This window comes from Osmerus mordax, chromosome 19 (assembly GCF_038355195.1).
Source record: "Osmerus mordax isolate fOsmMor3 chromosome 19, fOsmMor3.pri, whole genome shotgun sequence".
Taxonomy (NCBI): Eukaryota; Metazoa; Chordata; class Actinopteri; order Osmeriformes; family Osmeridae; genus Osmerus; species Osmerus mordax.
Genome location: NC_090068.1, coordinates 13,366,592 through 13,389,055, shown reverse-complemented (window position 1 = coordinate 13,389,055; position 22,464 = coordinate 13,366,592). Strand labels below are relative to the sequence as shown.

General features: G+C 42.4%; 1 protein-coding gene across 1 annotated transcript in view; it reads left to right on the top strand.

The window, feature by feature from the left end:
* Positions 1 to 22,464, top strand: part of tenm1 (teneurin transmembrane protein 1) — a 99,338-nt gene that overhangs the window by 15,559 nt on the left and 61,315 nt on the right. The window contains exon 3 of the mRNA XM_067256708.1: positions 4,280 to 4,540. Coding sequence (XP_067112809.1) covers positions 4,280 to 4,540 — 261 coding nt within the window. The remainder of the gene's footprint in view (positions 1 to 4,279; positions 4,541 to 22,464) is intronic.

Genomic DNA, 22,464 nt, shown 5'->3' with positions numbered 1-22,464 from the left:
TATATTTATATTTTAATACAACTAATAATATTAATCTCACTATCAACATTTTGAGCATTAACATTCCACAATGACTAACCATATGTTACGGTAAATGTAAATGTTATGACAGATATATTTACTGCCTTCTTGTTCACGAAAGTGTAAGCTGAAATCACATTTCTGTTCCTATGCATCGCAGTATTCAAATGATACACCGAACAAAACATTTTGTTCTGGTTACCTTGGAAACTGCATAAAATGAACAAATGACATTTGCTCGGAGCAGCAGCTTTTTCAACCTGAACAGATTGATACTGTAGCAAAACAGTATGCACAGGATATCAGCCCCTTGGTGGAGGGGAGAACGTTTTTCGTGCTCATTTATGTGTCCATTTTCCGCTGCTGCTTCCATTTCGCGGCTGTGATTTTAAGGGGCAGGAGGTCGGAGAGAGATATTCACTGACAAGAAATTGGTCAAGGACATGGGTTTCTGACTGGCGTAATTAGTGTAGAGATTATTACTGGAGAGAGAGGTTAGGCAAGTCACCTTGGTGAGAGATTCTCAAGAGCAGTCTAAAGAGGGCCGACCTCCCTTCATATGCAAGCCCCTGGTCTCGACTGCAGATCATGTGCAGGGTCTCGCACCAGTGATCACCACTGTGTTGCCCAGACACGAGTATTTAACGGTGTATAGTACAAAAAGCACTGCTTTAAAAACATCCAGTCGTACTTCTTGAACGTAGTAATCCCTCGTGAGCTTAGTGCAAATTGGCTTTATCCTGTCTGGTATTGGGACTTAACTATCTGCGTACTGTTTGTTTAAGTTAGCTGAAATCATATACATACAAGATATTTATTGGAGAACTACTCCGTTTGGATAACCTCCATGCCATCTCATTTAACCTCTCCAGGGTTAAATGAGAGCTTTCATTTGTGGATTAGCCAGGTGACCCTTATCACAGATATCTCCTAGGTGAATACATTTTGCTTCTCAGTGTAAATGTTGATAAAGATTGATCCGCTTTTACATATAAATTATAATTAAAGATTAAGTCTGAGTCTCGGAGGAAGAAGCCCTGGTAATTCTGCTACTGTTTATTGATGGACCAAGACTAAAGCCTGAATTCTCCACCTGCCTCAAGACTTGCACATGCGTTGGGTTTACACACGCACAGATATAATAGCAGTATTGCACAAAAAGTACAGACACACAATAGCCACACAATTAAACTTTCATTGACTCATAAAATTGGAATATGGCATCTTCAGAGTTAGTATGGTTTGTATAAACTGGAATAAATGCTGTGGAAGGTTTTTGTGTCCCAGAGATTGCGTCTCATATTGTGTTTTTTTCAGGATTTAGGTCATGAGTGAATATACTGGTTTGGATTTCTTCAAATTTGTCTAAAAAATATTCTAGAAGCATAGAAGGTCTTGTAATTATACCACTCCAGGGATGACCCAGAAAATGAAATGCTTTCACTCTCCTGCCTCTTCATAGTCCTGAATTATTTATTTTGAAGGGTATCAGATTGTATTTCTTCTTTAAAGAGAACTGGGTGAGTGATTTTTCACCTCATCCATGATCTGGAAGGGGAGAGAACAGATGGTGCTCTTGACAACACGTTCAGTGGGAACATCGATCTAGCAGCTGTAGCTAGTAACACTGACAAAGTTTCTACTTTATTTTCCATTTGCAACAAGTACAGGTATTGTACATTGGAATTCTCCCCCTCGTCTTCACAGGCCACTAGAAAACTATCTAATCCTATAGGAACTCCTATTCTTATCAACAATATGCAGGAAATAATACGTAACGAGAGGCTATGAAATACCTATTCAGATTCTGAGCCTGTTTTGGCTGTTTGAACCTGCTTAGAAAAAGTTGACAGGGAAAGCAGTGGCGATTGCAACGGCCATATTGGATCCCAACTTTACCCAGAGACACAGCCTGCAATTATGATGTTCTTGTAAGTGATACTGTACGGGCTGCCACTTTCTCACCCCTCTCAGCTACCAGCACTCCCCTACCATTGAGTAGATGTTATACGACAGCACCGATGATTGTGTGATACCTACAGTATAATGTCTTCTAGAGAGAAATGCGACTCTCAGAAACGATGTTGCTGTGTTGTAAGTTTAACCTCCCCCCAAGGGATATGTTAGTGAGAGCCAAAAATATCTCTCCTCCTTGTGCCTTCTTTGGGATATCATAGCTGATGAAAATCATGCAGCTTCGCACAAGCCCTGTCCCTTAAACCAGATGTCACTGTGAATTATGTCCTGGCTTTTATTGGAACCGAGGCAAACTTTGTTTATCATTTAGTAGCAATGGTCGGCTTTCGCTTGGTTCAAAGACTGATATTTAAACATGAGCATTAGATAATTTTCTGTATCGTTCCTCTGGTGTTATCATGAGTGTCGTTTTCCTCCCAGAACAGTGAATATATATATATATATATACACACACACACACACGAAGATCCTCATGCCTTGCAAGATCCTGTCTATGAGGGTTTATTACTAATTAGTATCTTTGCTCAGACTGGGTCTCTGGTGTGGGACAGCTAAGGGACCTTGTAAAGGCCTTAGTGTCATTGCGTGATGAAACGGGCTATACAGCACAGAATGTGTGTGTATCCTATACACTGTACCCATCCAATATTTTGTACATTAATATTGTCAACAACAAAAATTCTGTAATTGTGTGGCAATATAAAGGTGCAATGTCTGAAAATTTAACAGGACATTTTGACCATCATGACCGAACGCCAATAGTTACGCTTGGCACATTGATGAAAGACCAACTGACATTTCTGCCTTTACTTGCATAGGGTTAACCCACTATGCACGCATCACTTCCGCAGATTGCATAAGCTTGGTCAACAACGTCCGTTAGCGAGCAGTTACGTTAGTTTTCAAACACAAAAAATAAAAGGTTTCAAACACAAAATGGCGTTTTGTAAGAGGAATTCGGGCTGTCTTCCCAAAATGACAATCAACCAACGATGTACATAGGAGTCTATGTTGCTGCCCTTCAAGCAAGAGGGAAAGGGGTTCAAATTGTAGCTACGTGTCACGAAGTAACTAGCTAGGCTAGCTTGAGCCATCTAGGATTTGAGCAGTAACATTAGCTAAGCTAGATATCAAACCATTAGCTACATTATAATAATATCTAGACCTGGCCTGGCCGTGGTAGTTGCGCAGGTTACCTCTCTTTACAATGTGTGCTTAGAGTGGCGCTGATGGACACTGTCTTCTTTGGTTGTTCAAATACATTTTGTCATGAAAGCTACTGTTTGGCTCCCGCATGGTGTTGTTAAACGTGTGATAGGCGCGATCGCAAGAAACAAGGTGCTGTGTCAAAAAGGTCACAGGCACAAACCATGGTGAACATGTCTCATATGTAGCTAGCTTCTCTACCTTGATATGGCTTCGTTCTTCTGGTTAGTCCTTACTGTAGTTAGCTCTAATTACACCGGCATGGTAAGTGGTGGACTATGATTGCAGCCGGTCTTGTTCAGGTGATTTAAAATAATGGTACTAGTACATTATGCCGTCTAGCTGTTACTAACAATGTTAGCAAGTTGTCCAAAGCACTGGGTCTACCGACTACCACCAGCTGGTAGCTAGCTACAAGCCAGTTGGCTAGATAAATACTTAATATTTGTTGTCCGTGTCTTTGCGCTGTTGCTCTGCTAGAATCGCGTGGGACTGATAGATTATTAAAGCAATAAACCACGAGAGGCGCATCAAATGATAAATCCTGGAGAGCAATCGATGCCATCCAATATCCGAACGATTGGAGTGGATACTATAGCCTACAGGATCCATATATTGAGCTGGTGATTTTGATAACGAGCACGTCCAGTCTCCTGGCTACCTAGGTATGAACAAACTAAACTTGCTAGACAATGTTCAATTACAACCGCCTCAAACCGGATTTCCAACAAAGTTATGTTAGCCAGTTTAAAATAAATAAATTAAAAGTTGTTATAAAAATAAACAAAAGATACAGACATAGAAGTTGAAACCTTTTAGTGAATATTACTTATGGAAACTCTTTCTCCAAATGTTTGGACGTTTGATAGTTTAATCAATTGGTTTGGAGGTGATATAGAAAGAAGATTGCTGGCGGCTGCAAGCACACCTCACAATTTCCCCAGAAATGTTACCCTCTTTGGTTATGGTTGTCTGCACTTGGCACCACAGCTGAGAGAGACTAGTATCGTTTACAGACAGCATCGTTTTTAAACTCATAACTCTTCTCCTCTATTCTGCTCTGTGTCTCTGTTAGAGCTGGACTTCTGTGAGTCGGGCCAACTGGCACGACCCAGCTACCAGGCGGAGCTGCGCTCGGCAGCCCAGCTCAGCTACCCGCTGGCGGTCAGCTCTGACGTGGAGACGGAGGGGGAGGGGGGGCCCTCGCCCGACCACGCCCTCAGACTGTGGATGCAGGAGATCAAGTCCGAGCACAGCTCCTGTCTGTCCAGCAGGGCCAACTCTGTCCTGTCTCTTACCGACACTGAGCAGGAGAGGAAGTCAGACTGCGCAAACGGTAAGACACAACCAAAGAGAGTTTACCAGGATGTGATGGTTCCGTACTGTGGTCCAGATTCAACAGTTCCATACATCTATTTGTGATCCTGATTCAGTGGTTTTGTACTTCTACTGTGGTCCAGATGTTTTAGTTCCATACCTCTACTGTGGTCCATAATGATACCCTGCACATACCTCTGAGTAGAGATCATGTATCATGACAACAAATGATCTGGATGGGGTTGTTGCATCTGTTTTCATGTGGTCGTATAGGTACTGTCCATTCAGGAATCTTTGGTGCTTTAAGCTGCGTGTTCATCAAAGCTGTGACGAAACAGCTTCACACCCTGTTAGAAAGCCACACAGTGTTGCTTTAGTCCTAAAACCTACGTCCTGAAAGCCTTGTGATTATTGCCAAATTAGAGTTTGGTATACCCTATCCTGTACAAAGGAGGTGGAAGATAGAATGTTGAGACATCACAGAGGATTTCATTGGCTGAGAGGCAGTTTTAATGTATGCCAGACAATGTTTTCCATTTGCTAATTGCACAGCATATGGCTCTCGCTAACGGTGGTAATCATTTGATGCTATTTCTCTGGTAACTAGAGGGATACATTCAGTCGATAATGAACTCAAAACAAAATACCTTCCTATTCTATCAATCCCCAAAGAGGGACTGGATATTCACACTTTGGCTGCATGCATTCTACAGGCAGGAACTGTAGAGTTAACCGCAGTCTGTTTGAAATGAAGTTTGTTTGTGTAAGCTACCTTTCCCAGGGTCAGCCCTCTGATGAGAGCCTCGCGTCTTCTTCACCTCTGGTCCCCTGGGCTTCCTCCTACACACAGGCGCGATGAACCAGTCATTTGCATTAGGCAGCTGTTTGAAGACTTTGTGACACGCTAATGAAGATGACAATTCATTCTCTATCTCCTTGGCATTTTAACTCAACGAGTTTTTTTTATCAAAAGTGTCTCGTGAGGGTTATATTGAATATTCAGAGTGGCAGAGAATGCATTTATTTTCTAAGTAATGAGTCCTGACTGGATGTAATGGATGTTTTATGGAGGAGGTTCCCTTTGGTCGCATTCTTTTTTTTTGTTCTCATTTTCCTCAGAAACTGCCAATCAAATCGGTTGCTCATTATCCACCAGCCACTCACTCTGTTTGAAGTTTTGCTTTTAGGAATATTATTTTACAATTCCTACTGCAGCAAATATCTCTCAGTGGTTTTTAGATAGGCAACGTTGTCATTGTTGCTGCCATGCTATTGCCATATTATCTTTATCAGCAGCAAGATGTCCTTCATCATTTATCTGCTTTCAGTCTGTGGGATTACCACTGTGGGATAAAAATGTATTGCTGTGTGATGGAAAATAAGCCTTGTTTGTAAGAGGGAGTGGCCTTGTCTCTCCTGAACCATCGCTGTCTCCTGCTGGTTGGTGGAGACTATAGGGGAGAAAGGGAAGGTAGAGTAGGCCGGTGTTGTGAACTGGCATGGCGCTGATGATGATGTGATCTGCAACTTTAATGAGGACCCGCACTGGGGGAGGTTCAGGCACAGTTTACCCAGGCTCCACACGGCTACAGTACCCTCTCTTCCCCACGTTCAAAACAAATATTATCTTTGTTTCATGGTCAAGGATTCATCAGCTGGCTCTAAACTGACCACAATTCCCTAATCAGTTTATCATGTGTTATTGGGTACTATATTTTACACTCATGGCTCCAACCTTAATATGTTGGGTAAATAAAAGTATTTTAACGCTTTGCATTACTGTGGAGTAGGTGTGTAGGTTTATAGGTGTGAAATTGATGCATTGGATGTTTTTTTCTTAGGCTACAGAAGATAATTCTTTTTTTTAGTGATGCGTTCTAATTAGAGGAAATTACTGTTAAGAAAAAGATATCTGCTGAAAGGTTCTGATTGTACCCATCGTACTGTGAGTTGTAAGATGGGGCACCTGCTTGACTCTGGCTTACATCTGTTAGTCATGTGTCCGACAGCCTCTTGTGTTTACCGCATCAAGGTAGAGTATAATTTTTCCATTTTAGAGAGAAAGATTCCCCAATATCACACGTCAGTCTTTGATTGATGAGGACACGTTGCTGCTTTCTGTCACCGACTGAAAAAACAGTTTCTGCTTTTGACGCCTTAGCCTTGAGAATTCTGCAGGAAGTGTTAGAGATAAGAGCATTGTAGTGCATGGACACTTATAAGACATTCATATATATCTCAATGATGAATGGCTATGTTTATGACAGATGCTATTTGAAATATTGAATATGTGATGGAATGGCAACAGTGAATCTATCTGCGGTCACTGTTTTGTGTTTTTCTTCTTCAGCAAAGCTCCTTCATCTCTGGACCATCCTTATATTCTCACAACTCCTGTGCCTGGTACAATATGTCATTTTCTGGAGGTACTACAGAAATGTAGAACTGGATTAAAAGATTCAGATTGGTCAACAACCGCTTGACCCTCACGTCATTAAAGGATATCTTACTCTGTTAATTTTTTGATTTTAATATATCAAGTATTCATTTTTTTCCCTCATGTATCTTTTATGTCATATTTAATTCATATTATCTTTCATTCATATATGTTTCACGTCACTAAATCATTATTTGTATGTGACTGGATTGCTTTAGAGAAACTGCAAAAATACTGTAGAGGTTATGAATCTCAGACAGTAAACTGGAGACATAAATAAGGGTTTTCAGATCAATGTGATTATATAATGGAGCCGTATAGTGGTGATTTCTCAAGAATGGCAAATCGGTACTAGTTGTCCAAGGACAAACTGTAACCACAATCTCATGTTTTCATCTGTTGATGTTGACAAGAACCGCAACATAAACTAACAGTAACAAAGGAAGGGGACTTGGAGGCAAACGGAGGAGGAATTAATGCTGTGAAATCATGCAACACATCAAAGAGAAGTTTAAGAACGTGTACAACCATCAAAGTTGTTTTCCTCGTTTTTGTGTAACACCACATCAAACTTGCTAGGTTGCGAGGCTCATCCCAGGGGGGCGTGGGGGGGGCGTGGTGGTTTGTGTGTGTGTGTGGGGGGGGGGTTGGTGTGAGATTAGGCCATGTACTGCAGAACCTTGGACAATTCTCTGTAAAAGCATTTGGCTTTTAGCTCCTGAAGCCTATAGCCTCTGGTGAATTATCGACCATTTCATTCGTCACCTCCGAGGGTCTTTAGCTGATCTGGTACTACAACACGTCCCTGGGCAATTCAATAGAAATATAAGGCACCAATCAGGGCCACATTTCTCTGTGTGTCTGAAGGGCTTCAGGCACAGCTTCAAGTACTCATGGTCTGATAATATTCCCTCGGCTAGAAACTTGGTATGGGTCCTCTTTACGTGATTTTAATGGGACTTTAACAGCCCAATTCTTTACTCCTGGATCAGATTCCTGACAGCTAATGACAGAATCTTGAAGCAAAGCAAAAAATATGAATCTTATTCATCCCACTGCTCTGTCAACGATATCTCATTTATATGAATTATGCTCAAACATTTTTATTCATGCCGGGGTGATATAAAAGTTAAGGCTCAAACTTTCCATCATTTAATTTAATATAAGTATAACAGGTGACAAGCTTTAATCTAAAATTCATACCAAAAAGGTATTATTTGTTCAATTTGTTTTCTCCATCTTCCATTTCATGCTGGGAAATTGGCAGCACTGAAAATGAGAAAATGATAGCCTGAGCTTTGCTGTGGTTCAATAAGATGATTCTATTAATTATTAATATATTAAGGGACCCATATGCCAGGACTGATATTATGTGATAGATTCACATCTTTTGAATTAATTTTATCTGTTTAATTTAAAGTGTTGACACCAGAGCCATGCTCCCCTCCCCGGCGTTCTCTGAGACGGCGTGATCTGGCTCTGGGAGACACTGAACCCCTTGGAGGTCCCAGCCATATCCAATACCCTCCTAATGACAGCGGCTACTCTGGAAGGAGCATTAGTCTAAATAAAGATGACGAGCAAGAAGTATTTTATCAAGCACATCAAGGGAGGATTATAACAAACTATCAGATGTACGAAGATATAAGGCAACATACGGAATACCTTAATCATGCAGCTGTGGTTGTTAGTCAGATGTTAACCTGCATTCATTATTTCTGAAGTTTTTAGGGTAATTAAAAGCATGTTTTTTTTTAAACTGCGGCAACGTAGTTGAAGCATATTCGCCACAGATGGATTGAGCTGATCAACTTGCTTTTCTGACAAGGATAATGAGGAGGAGGAGGATGATGAGAATGAGGCTAGAAGATGAGGAGCTTTGGCGGTGTTGGCTTTTATGTTTAGGGTTTATGCATTAGAACAGCATGTCTCTCATTCAGTGTTGGGTTTCTGGCTTTAAGTCAAGATTGTCTTCACAGAAGTGACACCTTGCTGATGCATTGTGGGCCTTATCATATTGGATATGGGATTTTTCATGGGCTGATTGAATTGTGTTATTGTGTTTTTTTGTTTGTTTTTTTCGTGGGGAAAGAGTTCTTTGACTGATTTCATTTCATTGTTTCTGTTTGGCATCCGAGCCCTTCTGCCGTCAACCCCGCAGTGAAGAAACGAAACGCATAGTTTATTATTCTGCGGAATCACCATGTCATTTGTGTGATCTGTCAGGCAGAAACGTACACCAGTCTGGGTGTTGAATCAGGCCTGACTTTGTTCGCTCCAGATTAGAGACATCAGAGCTGGCAGCTGCAGTGATGGTGAAGCTGATTAATGCTAAAGGTAACACCAAAGAGAGATTCCCCGTACAATGCGCTGCTGCCGCGGCTGTCTGTCGCGGCTGCCTGTCGGAGCGGGCCTCGTGTCAGGGAGGAATCCTCTTCGGCTGGTGCTTCAGTCGGCCTCTCAGAGGCTCCCACCCTCTCTCTTTCACTCTTTAGTGCAGTTGACGTGTTGTAAGGCTGTAGGTCGTTAATTTCCGAACTTGCCGGAGTGTAGGCTACTTTATTGAAATACAAGAAAAAGGCAGATGAATTGATACAGAATTACGTTGTCTTTCCAGAACAAATACCGTTGAAGAAAAGAGACATTACGTTGTCCGTTACTGTTTTAAGTGTCTCCGTATATTAAATTGTGCCGAATTCGTAATGGCTTTTTAAAACCCCCACAGATATTAATATTTCACTTTCATTGACTACCCAGTAATAGGATGGAGCTGGGAAACAGGAAATGAGCAGCAATTTTAAGAGAAGTGTCATCATTACTCCGATGCGGTTTTAAGATTAGAGAACATTGTTATCCAAAATTGAAAGACTGGGCTAAATGTGCTTCTGCAGCAGGACTGTCTCCTAGCGCACGGGTCTGTTCACAGCCTCGTGGCCAAGGGTTTGTTTGCAGATAATTGACATGTGTGCTGACTTCGGCGCCAGTCGTGTCCGGCAGAGAAGACAGGAGGAGGTCATTGTTCTGCCTCTCTGGGCCAGCTGCTCACCAGTGTGTTCTGTTTGATCTTGGCTGAATACCACTTTAGGAGAAATGTTTAGTTTTTGAAATGAAGAAATAGATGAATTGTTGAAGTGTAAGCTAGCCTTCACAGTGTCCCCCTGGGACAAAAACCTGAGATCACCAGCAATAAACCAATACCTGTTTCTTTTCACCTGAATACCACTAACAATTCCTTCCCTGAATAGTCACCAATCACAGCAGCTGGTTCTTTTCACCACTCGGATATCTCCATCTCTTTGTCACAACGGCCGATGCCTGTCTCTGCTGTTCAGTACGTACAAAACTGGTTTTGGAAGCTCAATGATGGAGATCCAGGCCAACATATCAAGCTCCCAATCTCCTCAGAATCATTTTCCTCCACAGAAAGGCTCCTATCTGCAATCTGTCACTAGATATGCTTGTTAACAATGCCTGCGCCTGCCTGTGTGTCTTCCCTCATAAATTCCCCTCTCCCCCGCCATCATCCCTCCTTGATGACTGCCTGTGCCAGCTCCCACTCTGCTGAGGTGCCTAGCAGCCAAGGACTACCCTCAGCCTCCCTACCATCACTATCAAGCGTCCTCCTCCGCTCCAAACTCATCCTCCCCTCCCCGTCGCCCCTCCCAGCTAAACCCAGGCGCCCCCCATATCTCTCGGTTCTTTTCTCAAGAGCTTCTCTCTTTGGCTTGGAGCCACCTCCATCTATATTCTCCCCTCATTCCCCCCCACACCATGAAATATGAAAAGGACTCAAAAGGAACATAAATTAGTGATGATCAGAAGGAGCCAAGTTAACAGACCTCATATGGCTGGGGGAGCAGTTACAAGTTTAAGCAGGGTTTTCCATGCAAGGGTTGTGCTCAAATTGGAATGTCAGCTTAATAGGCACAATAAGAAACACCCGGCTTTCTTTTCTGAGATCTTTCACAGGACATTGAAATGGCAGGTCTAAATTTGACCCTCATTAAATATAGACGCCTGGCATCTTCTGACTCTCTGGGTTTCACAGAGCTTTTCAAAATGTAATTATGAAATGCATAAGCTCCTCATCTCAATCCGACACCACCAAGACCTGTTTTTCATGAGCTTCACCAACTTTATATTCATGGGTCCTTGCAGAGGTGACAGCCTCACAAAAACATAATGGGTATTGTTTTGATACGCCCCCCCCCCCCCCCCCTCTAACATTACTACAGTAAGAAATAAAGGACGGTAGATATAAAGATGTAGTCAAATGCTTCAACTGAGTTTTGGATTAATATTTAGTTTAGTTGTTGAATTGGAATCATGAAATGGAAAACGCAGCATTTAGGTTCCTTCAGGGTCTTTCCTCTCGTCATCCCACTTGCGATTCCAACAGTTGGGGTCTCACAAGGACTTAGTGTTCTGTGCATCTCTTGCAGCAGTTTATTCTTCAATGAGCTGACAGGTTTCATCCCGTCCCCTTCGCGGGGCTGGATAATGATGCAGCTCGCTCTGCCCAGGAGCAGGGCGGAGGCACACGTAAAGTACCTCGCATTCCTAAGAACGCAGAAGGATTCGGCTGCGTCAGAAATGAAGGCATCACTCCAGGGATTTGCCATCCTTTCACAGGAAGTGACACATCTGGTTCTGCCAGACTCCTCAGCGGTGTTTCATTTGCGTCCTCTCTGTGTAATTAGGGGGGTGTTGTCCTGAAGATCTCTAAACGGCCTCTGGAGTAGAAAAATCCATCCTGCAAAAGAAACCAGAAGGACTTGTGTAAGAAGTAGAAAATTCAAATGTCACTTTCCTCATAACAAGCAATAAAGATGTTTTCTTTTAATCAATCGTAGTCGTCCGTGGCCGCCGGTGGCTGCTGTTTCAAATGAGGGTGCAAAACCGTTCTGCTTGGTTCCTCAAATGGAATAACCTGGATAACAATGATAGAAAATCAACATGGTGCAAGTTAAGTCTGGGAAGGGGGGAGGAAGAAGTTGCACATGGCCGAGATGCTAACACTGTTCCCCTCCCTGCTAGATGCTAACACTGTTCCCCTTCCTGCTAGATGCTAATACGGTTCCCCTCCCTGCCAGATACGCAGAGCTAGTCTGGCCTGGAAAACATGGAACAACACCTGTTGTATTTGTTTGGTCAACAGCCCCTTGATAACATTTTCTTACAGAGCTTTCTGCCTTAATCCAGCAAAGTCAAACATCTATTTGCAACGTCCCCAAATTCCATTATGATTTCGGTAATAGAATGGCAGCATCAGGCTCTTATCTGTTTGAAATGTCAGGAATGATAATGGATTGACCTCAGACAGAATACGTAATTCTGGGCTGCTGAGGCTGGCTTGCTGTTGTTGCACCGCACGCACACACACACACACACACACACACACAGACACACAGAGACGCACACACAGACACACGGGCACAAACACACAGAGATACAGGCACACACACAGGCACAAACACACACACACAGAGACGTACACAGACACACAAACACACACACACAGACATACACAGACACACACACACACACACACAGACAGACACACGGATCCTCTTCCACAGACGCTCCTCTTGGTGTCTCCTCACAGCTCTGTTGTGTGCTGGGGGTTTCTGGCCTCTTTAAATGCTAATTTAGACATTCACAGTGATTATGCTTTATGTCGGCCTTCTGATAAAAGTATATTGTTCGAGGGAATGCAAATAATAACTTTGGTGAAAAGGATAAGAATGGACTGTGTGTCCGTTGTTAATTATCTGTCAATGTTTGCAGAATAAAGAATTTAATTGGTTAAGAGTACATTTATTCTTCCATTTTACTCTGATGGAATGACCTGACCAAGGTGCTTGTTTTCGTGTGATGGTGACCATGTTTATCTTTAGAGAGTAGTGACTGCATGAAACGGCTTCTGATTCAGAGTAGAAATATCTGCATGCTTCCTCTGAGACACAGACAGACTGACTAGACAGAATGCTAAGATCGCAGAAAGCTAATATTTAAAAACACTTAATTTGTTTATATTCCACCTGCTAACCACAGTTTGGGTCTGTGTTTCTCCATTATCAAACCTTCAAAACCCTCAATGAGTAAGAACATAGAGTTGGTCCACTTTCATGGGTTTGGATGTACAGTCTTTAGTACAGTAACATACTTTAAACAAGGTATTTCATAGAGAATAGGAAGTTATGAAGATAGATTGTGAACAATGTAGAGTACCTGTATGCAACCTGTAGTGGCATTGAGTCATCAATGCCACCTAAATCCTAAATCCAGAAGAGAAATTCAACGTCAGATGTTCTGTAATTATAGTACATCTAACTGTGCATTACTGTTGCTAGTAATAGATCGCTGTAGTTGTGTCATTACCATCTTCAATCAGAAGGTTTAAATAAGCTAATCAATTTCTCTTGTCTCTCATTAGATTGTTGGGTGAATTATAGGACATGGGAATTCACCCCGGCAAACTGCTTGATATTTCAACACAACTGCTCTACCACACTGATACCCACTTTCATATTCTATCATGAAAACCCCACTCTTAAATGTTTGAAGATTAGCGTTTCTATGAACTGCACGGTTGAAAGATCCTACTCCACTTCACATTCATACTATTAAAACCTTACCGCAGGCATCTGATCCCTTTGTCCTAATTGATTGAGTTCATCATTAATTGATCATGTAAAGGACCTTCCTGTCAAAACAGCCCCTCCGGCTACTGTCGCCTTCCTCCCTCACTGCCAGCGCTCCCTTCCTCGCAGTCCCAAGGAAGAACGCTGCACGGCGTTATTATTAAGCTTCTGGTGCTCTCTCTGGTTTGGTGATGATGAACACTCAACCTCGGTATTTCCCTGAGGCGTTTTCCAAACACATTTGCAGAAAACACATTTGCAATATCTGCGATAGCAGGGGTTGATGCAGGAGGCCTGCGTTGTGATTACTCTCAAGTCTTCACTAACCTGGAAGAGCTTTCCCGCGTTCAGGCGGAGAGGAAGAGGGCGTTTTCAGCCGCCTTCTGTTCCTGTGTGTGTTTGTGTCGTGAGGTAAAACATTCAACAGCGGAGGAAACGCGTCTGAAATATTGACCCTAACCAAGGCCTTTATGTCCTTCATGGAGGCTTCCAGAAGGGGATATGTGTGGCTGCTCTGAGCCAACACACATCCGTGTCACACAAACATTGCAGTCTGTTCTGGGGAGTTGAATTGAAAATTCACATAATGGGTGCTTTTCCCTCTAGCCTCAAGTCAGGCTTATCGCAGAGTGCACACTAACCACCCTGAGAATTTGCCTTTCTAACCCACTATTGTGCTGTCAGGAATACAAATGATAACCCTTCTAAATAAAGATTGGTGGCGTCACCATGATCTATGTAGTGCTTGTGGCTAGAAGTCCTCCTCTTGAACCCAGAACTGTGCACAGGTAGGTCTGAAAAGTGGAAACACAGCCTTCCTGAGTGTGGTGAAATGAAGGTGGACACGACTTAAAACTTCTATCGATAGTTTCTTCTTCTGTGTACTGTACATGATGCACTACTAGACATAGCTAATGGATAACTGCAGACAACTCTGCAAGAGTTGTGCAGCACATATTATATGACATTGGTTACAAAAATGTTCCATTACATCTTTGATGTATGTCTCATTCTAAGGACTGAAGGACACCTGAGATGGGGTCTAAAGGATAGGGTTCCATGAAAAACTACAAATAGCATTCGAGCTGGACTTTACTACAGGAACCAAACAATGTAAATTGTTGTTGCTTGCAATTTTTTTTTTTTTACCAAACAGTTTTTTCTTGTAACAATATTAATTTAACTTAAAATTGCTTTCATGGCATTTTTATTTTCAACCTCAGATGCGACTTGATGTGACTTTTTAGTGATGTTTCCAATAAACATAATGAAAAGAGGATATTATGAGCTTACAGACACATCAGAGTTTTATTGCCACTGCCAATATTGACAGAATTTCCGTAACTTGGAAGTGGAAAGGGAAGGAATCCACCTGCAAGCCTGATCAATAACTGAGACGAGTAAACCTGAGAAAATAAACAAAACTCCTATCTACAACGTAATTAAGGTTTTGTTGGAACTAGATTTGTTGACCAACCGTTTTTTAGAGTTTAAATCTGATGCTTGGAATCCAGGACTGGATCAGTAGACAATCCATTAGAAGTTTTATTCATTCATTATTTATTCATTTATCAACACAAATAAAATCACCATAGTAACTGCTAGTTGCATAGCTATTTTAAATCGTTGTCTGGTACTTCCTTTCGGATTCATGACTGTGTCTGATGTCTGTGACTTCAGAACCAGGATTTAAAACCAACCGCGATGATTACTGCAGCCACTCTGATCAAACCCAGAGTGGGAAGGGAAGTGAAATTGCATGTGGGTAATCTCGTTATAGAGCCCTTAATGAGAATTGCAGTCATGGCAGCAGGTGTTATAATAATCAGGGCTCTGGATTGATCCCCAAACCTGCTGTGGCTTTACAGCCTGTGTAGTGAGACCTCACGTAATACAGCCTATGTACACCAGCCACAACACATCCACACACCCAAAACACCATACTGTATACCTGAGGTGTGATCTCGTAGTGCAGATAAAACACGTGAAAATGTAGACCTCCCTTGTAAGGATTTGGGCTTCCACAACTATGGAGTTGTGGGGAAACGTTGTGGCGTTGGAGGAATCTCAAAGAGGTGTTATCAGGTATTTATGAAACATATTTCCATAGTGTACAGCACTGATGATGTTCTGAGGCCTTCTGTTCTGATGTGCAGAGTGAGATATAGGTAGGGAAAAAAAGATGTTAGAGCACACTGACAAAGGAGTAATGAATGAAGGACAGGTAAAAACAGACACTTGGGAGTAGTTGTTGTTATTTGCCAAATGTTCTGTTCTCAAAGCGGTTCCGGTTTAATTGCTATTTTGTGCTTTCTGCATCAAAAGCTTTCAGATGGAGTATGTTGAAAAGGGTGCTATTGTAGTTCATTCACAGATAGCTTTTTGCTTAAAATTCAGATGTTGTGTTCCACATTCTGATGGTAAATAGGGCATCACTTAGACACACAGCAGTGACTAATGTAGTTCACACAGTGATAAGAGCAACACCCTTATACCCTCAGTCTAGCTTACTAAACCCGTTCTTTAGGAAAATGGATGTTACCATCAAGCGAAGACTGAAAATCACGGTAAACATTTGGGGCGACGACGGCGAGAGCACGGCCATCTCATGAAAATCCAATCGACTGCTGCGAGGAGTGTGACTGTGAGGCGAGCGCGCGCTAATGCGTTTTTGCCCCAGCCCAAGGACTCCTATGAGCTTTGTAAAAGCTTAGCACAGCAGGGCTAGGGGACTGGGGGGCTCCCTCGACTGACGGATGTGAGATTTGCTTATTACTCTGTGCCGTGACGAAGCCCTGACTCCCAGTCCATTAATCCTGGCCCAGCACGAGTTTCTCTAGCCATGGGGACAGCCCGGCCTTCCTCACCGCGAAGAGGAATCGCTCCCAGCAATTAGGCTGGATGTGCAGGGGGCTCCGGTTGACCTCCTGCAGGGGCCATGATTGATCAATTGTAAAAGAAGAGATCCATCTCCCATACGCTCGCAGTCCTCTGTGTCCAGGGGCAGCTGCCTCCACACAATGTTGTGTCCACCGCTTGGACAAGGGGTGTTACACAGACTAGCAATACCAATTTTTTTTCGTAGGGGTCACAAAGGCTGTAGCCATCGCATCCACCATGTGATTCACAGGATCTAAGGTCTAACAAAGATATGCGCTCGTACCCCATAATGATGCGTTGGGACTTAACAAGACTGTCCAATCCTGACACTGTCTTTCTGCATCGACAGTGTGTGGAACATTAATAAGCTCAGCACATTATTTGATGTATTCTCCCATGGCGACGTATAGATTATTATATAGTTTTCTTTTTTCCATCTACATAAAGTGCTCTATTGAATGAAATTGTGGCAAAAACATTGTCTCCACTAATAACTTGAATACAACATTGAGCACAAAATCTTTCAGTTTTCTGTGTATTACATTTAGGAAATGTCAGGACACCCCCCAATGGTATATTGAGAGATTTCTTCTCTCAAGCCTCCCACAATTTTGAGTGCATTAAATATGTAGTCTGCCCACAGCCCCTTATGCTGGACTCTCAATACATGAAAACTCAAAGCAAACCCTTTCAGAGGTCTTTTATTATCTATAGACATCAAAGCTTTACTCTCAAAGTTTTCTCCATCCCTCTAACAGGGTTCACAACATTACACGTTGGATTATTGTCTCGTTAGGACTCACTATGCCAACTGTAGCAGCACATTTACTTATTCTCAGAAGCACTCAGCCGTAGGAAAGACACTTTTCCATTTCAAATTCAGGCACTCTATGTGTCAGGTAAGTCTGCGTAGTTCAAGCAGTACCCCTCACCGCACAGCAAATATGGAGAAAAGACTTTTAGGCGGATGAATTTGAATGCTGCTGAATGCACAATATTGTTAATTTAATCAATGAGCTCTGAAATTGAAGGAAAGCACTTACACCCACATGTATCTGTAATTACAGTACTGTAAGGTGCTGAACAATGAGTGGCTCACTTAAATACAGGCCCATTTGCATCGAGCTGTCATAGCTGCTACTTATCTCAGACACACCTCACCACAACTCTTCAAAAGGCTGCTAATTATACCTGCAAATAAACAAAATAGTTTGTCTCCTTAGAATTCACACGCACAGTTAAATTTGTGACAGTGTGGCTTTATAATGCTTTGCGTACATGACTTGGGAAGGTGTCGCAGCATTGTGAAAGTGTCGGAACAACAACGTTGTGAAAATGTCGAGAAATACGCTAGCTCGGTGGAATCACTGCGAGCGTCTCTTGATAAGTTTTATTTCCCACGTGACACAGTTGATACTAAAAGGAGAGGAAGCTCGACACACAACTTGACGCCTTCTACAGAAGGAGACCAACACAGTAGCTAATCCCACCTCCCATGGGGACATCGTTTCAGATAAAAACGGATTTGGGTAGGCAGGAACGGCACACTGCGGCTTCTGAAAGCGAGGGTTAAAAACGAAGGAAGGAAGCTGGAGACTTGTTAAAAATATTCCATTTAGTTTCTGCATGCATATTCAATACAGAAAGTGAGCATTTCTTAACATCGTCATTGACGTGTGTCTCAAGAATATAGATACATTTGAAGAGTCTTTAACCGAAGTTGGGCAAAGATGGCAAAAGTACACTTATCCTTCACTCAAGTAGAAGTACAGATACTCATATTTAAAAATACTGTTGTAAAAGCTGACTATACTTTTTTACTCAAGTTAAAGTAAAGAAGTGTGGGTTCTGACATACTTAAGTAAAAAGCCATTACTACTACCTGTTTTGGTGTCACGCTGGTGACTGGACCTCGAATCATATCAATACATTAATAGAAAAAGACACTATAGACATTCGCCAGGAACCCTTTTTGACACCGACAATTTTGAACATCTCCCTCATATATGGCCAGGAATATCTCTATTCTCAGTCATGTGACATAACTAACTCCCTCTGTCTCATGCATAACGTAACTTTTTTTCGAAAATATATTTTCAACCTTTCAAAAGATAAAATACAATAAAATACATTCTTCTCTCACAGTTTTGTCGAGGCTACATTCTTGGCGGCATTAGAAGTAGCACTTTGCTTTTTGTGTTGAGGAAGAGATATGTGGGTAACAGGCTTGCAGCTCTGCTGCTGTCGGTCGTTAAGGACTTTCAACAAGACAACACAGGGCTGTCTCAATCAATCAAACAGCCTGTGATACTGTTTTACAGTTTGCTTGTTATCACACCTTTCTCCTGTTATGGAACAGTTCTGAGTCATGTTCTCAGTGGGACAATCAACATGAGGCAAGTTTTCTTGATAAAAAATAAAACCCAATCAGAAAGCAGTTCAGTATCAAATTGTTTGGAAATGCAGTTCTAGATAATTGCGAACCAGGACAGAGGCATTCGCTGTTGGATGCATGCAAAGTTTTTTAATTAACCTTTTCAATTATTGAAATGTGTGGCACAATCTTGCCACCATCTCAGGAGCAACACACACTATTTTTGCCATCTATGAAATAAACTGTTTTTCTGAGGTTTCGCTTGGTGAGTGACTTCCTCCTGCTCGCTGGACACAGGAGGGGTCTGCTTGTAGCGGTTGTTCCACTTGTTTCCTGTGGCCTTCTGAACTGTGCTTAAACACGGGCAGTGGTCCCTAGCTTCCTCTGTGTGGCTGGATCCCTGCTGGATGCCTGTTCTGCAGTCCTCTCCCTTTCTGACAAACAAGGAGGGCTATTACTGGCCTGGCCGACACAGAGCATTGTCAACTGCTGACAGCTCTGCCCTTCAAACCAAGGTTGTCATATCTGGTCGTAGAGGGCTGTCACTTCTGGAGAGGCCTCCTGGGAGGTCTGTTAAGTTCTCTCTTTTAATGGAGGGTGAATAATGGTTTGATAAAGTAATATAGGGTGTCAACGTCTGTCAGGCACGTCTTGAGGTCTGCCAATCCCAGTGGAGGCAGAGGAGGCGGGGTGAAGCAGGCCTGTCAGAGAAGGAAGGTCCGCTTGCAGTGAGGTACTCTCCCGTCGAACAGCCCTCGCCGATCAATAGCTATTTTAATTGTCTGAATCAGGGCTTTTCTATTTTTCTTCCCATCTCCTTGTTATTCAAAATCAAGGATGAGTCATGTGAAGGACTATGTTTGTCCAAGATGTGACTTGATGAGCTGCAGACTAAGAAGCAACTGAACACATTACTTGTTTACCTTTGATGTCTTACTCTTCTGTTTTAATTGTTTTGAATCTAATCTGTCGCCTTACTGGACTCGATCTTGGATCTCAACATGGCCATATGGCACAGTATTTCAACCGAGGCGCTGTTTTCAAACCGCATGTAGGCAATGCAGATGCTGAATACCAAAAATAAGAATTCAGCGGCCTCTTTGAACAGTTCAAAGAGGCCAGAGTTTTGAAGCACTTGCTGTGTTTCTTTTCAAATGAACAAGTGGTGGCTTGGAGTAATTGTAATTTATTAGCGCTCAGCACAGTATTGTGGGTCGCAGTTTGCCAACTTCTTAAACTGTTCAATCTCTCTTTTTATATACATCTTATATAAAAAAATCTTATATAAGGATTTAACGAGGACTGAAGGTTATCTGTCCAGTTGGTTGGACAGATAACCTTCAGTCCTCGGCCTGACATTTGAGGTGTGGGAACCATGGGTGCCTAATAAAAATTTGAAATGCTAATCTTGGATGCAAGTTTGTGGAGCGTGCGGTTCTGTCTCAGTCCGCTATTGCTTCCCAGTCGTTCGCTAGCAAGCTAATCCTTTAATGAGCTGCGCGGATAGCTCGCTAACCTCGAAAGTAACCAAATGTGAGGCAGGTAATGTAGCCTATTTGTAACTCATATCTCATTAGCTTTAAGAACCACATTGGATTTTTGGTCCTGGAAGTGCACATGCATTTTAATGTTTGAAATTATTCAAATATACAGAGATGGGGGGGGGGGGAGACAGATAGAAAGAGAGAGAGAGAGAGAGAGAGAGACAGACAGATAGAAAGAGAGAGAGAGGGGAGAGAGAGACAGATAGAAAGAGAGAGAGAGATAGAAAGAGAGAGAGACAGATAGAAAGAGAGAGAGAGAGACAGATAGAAAGAGAGAGAGAGACAGAAAGAGAGAGAGAGAGAGGAGAGAGAGACAGATAGAAAGAGAGAGAGAGAGAGAGGACATTGAAGAGATAGAAGGGGGCTATTTAAGATAAACTAGTTAAGATTTGGTGATTGTTGAATGCATGATTCCTGTTGATCTTTCTCTCTACAAATGTTGACATAAAAATACAATTGGATTTAGAAAACAAGCTGTAGCCTATGCCTGTTTGTTTGTTTTTATTACATACAAATGTTCTTATGATGTATTGATTCCTGCCTATCAATCCAATTAATTATTTTGTTTTTATTAGCACCTGCGCCTCTGCATCTGAGTGATCTAGTGATTTCCACCTTGTTATGCTGGTCATGCCTTTCCTCCAAGTGAGAGAAGTGCTCGGCTTGTGCGTGTGTACAGCCCAGATAAGCTAGCTCAGTAAATAATGCATGTCAGATCAGATAAGTAGGGAGAAAAGAGGAGCCGTAAAAAGACCCCATGAATCTGAGAACGGAAAATTTACTGGCTAAAAAGAAAACGGGGTCCAACCCAATTGTGTCAAACGGCTTTCACACAATGGCCTCTCTCTCTCTCTGCCAATCTAGCCACGCAGTAAACGAATACTGAGGGTAAACGGATAGACTTCCCCTGACCTTTGTATATCGTTTTATAAAGGAGGATCAATAGTCCAGCCGCCAGCCGTGACACTTTATCACTGACACGCCATCTGCTACAGAACTAATTTTTCTCACCTGAATTATTACAACTGTTTCGGCGGTATCATCCAGGGCCAATAACCAGAGCTGTAAAAGCGCGCGGCTCCTTTCCCTTCGCCTTTATTGCGTTTAGAACGAGTACCGGATTTAAAGTGTTTTTGTGTTCCTCACTTGTCCGCCATCTGATGTGCTTTTCTGCCTGATGGGTGACACTATGTCCGTAGGCTACCGTTGTCGCTAGCTTCAACCTGGTTGTGACCATTCCTGTTGTGCTGCTTGATATAGGATATGCGTGTGGGATATCGTCATGGGTGTTCCAGGCAGGTGTTTTGACTGAGGCCACTACTGTTTAGTCTCCGATGCTACCGCTGGTCTGGGTCACAAACGGTTCCAAGCGCGGGTTTTCTATGGCATCGTCGTGTTATACAGTAAAAGCCACGAATAGGTCTATGTCTACTACAGCAACGAAAACACCATCAAACATGTGACATGATATGGTATGAAAACAAACGAGGGAAAATACTCTACCATCTCCTGTGTATTATCTAACATACGTTACATATGCCATGATAAAAAATACATATATTTAAGGCGGCAGGGAAGTTTGTGCAAAATTAATGAATAACACAGCCTACAAAAAAGAATGTAGCCTACGACCAAATCGCTAATGTGAAGAGCGTGTTATAGAGAGTCACTTCCTCCAGGTATATTTCATATGGTTCCTGCAGGGACATGAACTTTTGGTGAATAGGCTACAGTGAGTACACTCAAAAAAAAATGCTGGGTTATTTTCAACCCAGCATTTTTTAGAGTGTATAGCCTACATGTGCGCTCTCTTGAGTTTTCATATTTTCATTCTGCTGGTGCTAGGTTAGTATAATCATGGCCTTGAGCAAAATGTCCTAATGCTCCTTATTTATTATAATTGCAGTCAGATGCCATATGGATTGTTGTTGTTTCTGAGGTTGGTGCAGTGGACTCCAGGAGCAGAAGGCATGAGAGTCTCACCTGTAGGGCTGCAGGATGCTGTGTGTGGAGCCACTTCCTCACACGCTGCTGATGTGCCCTCCAATATGCCAAGAGCCATTT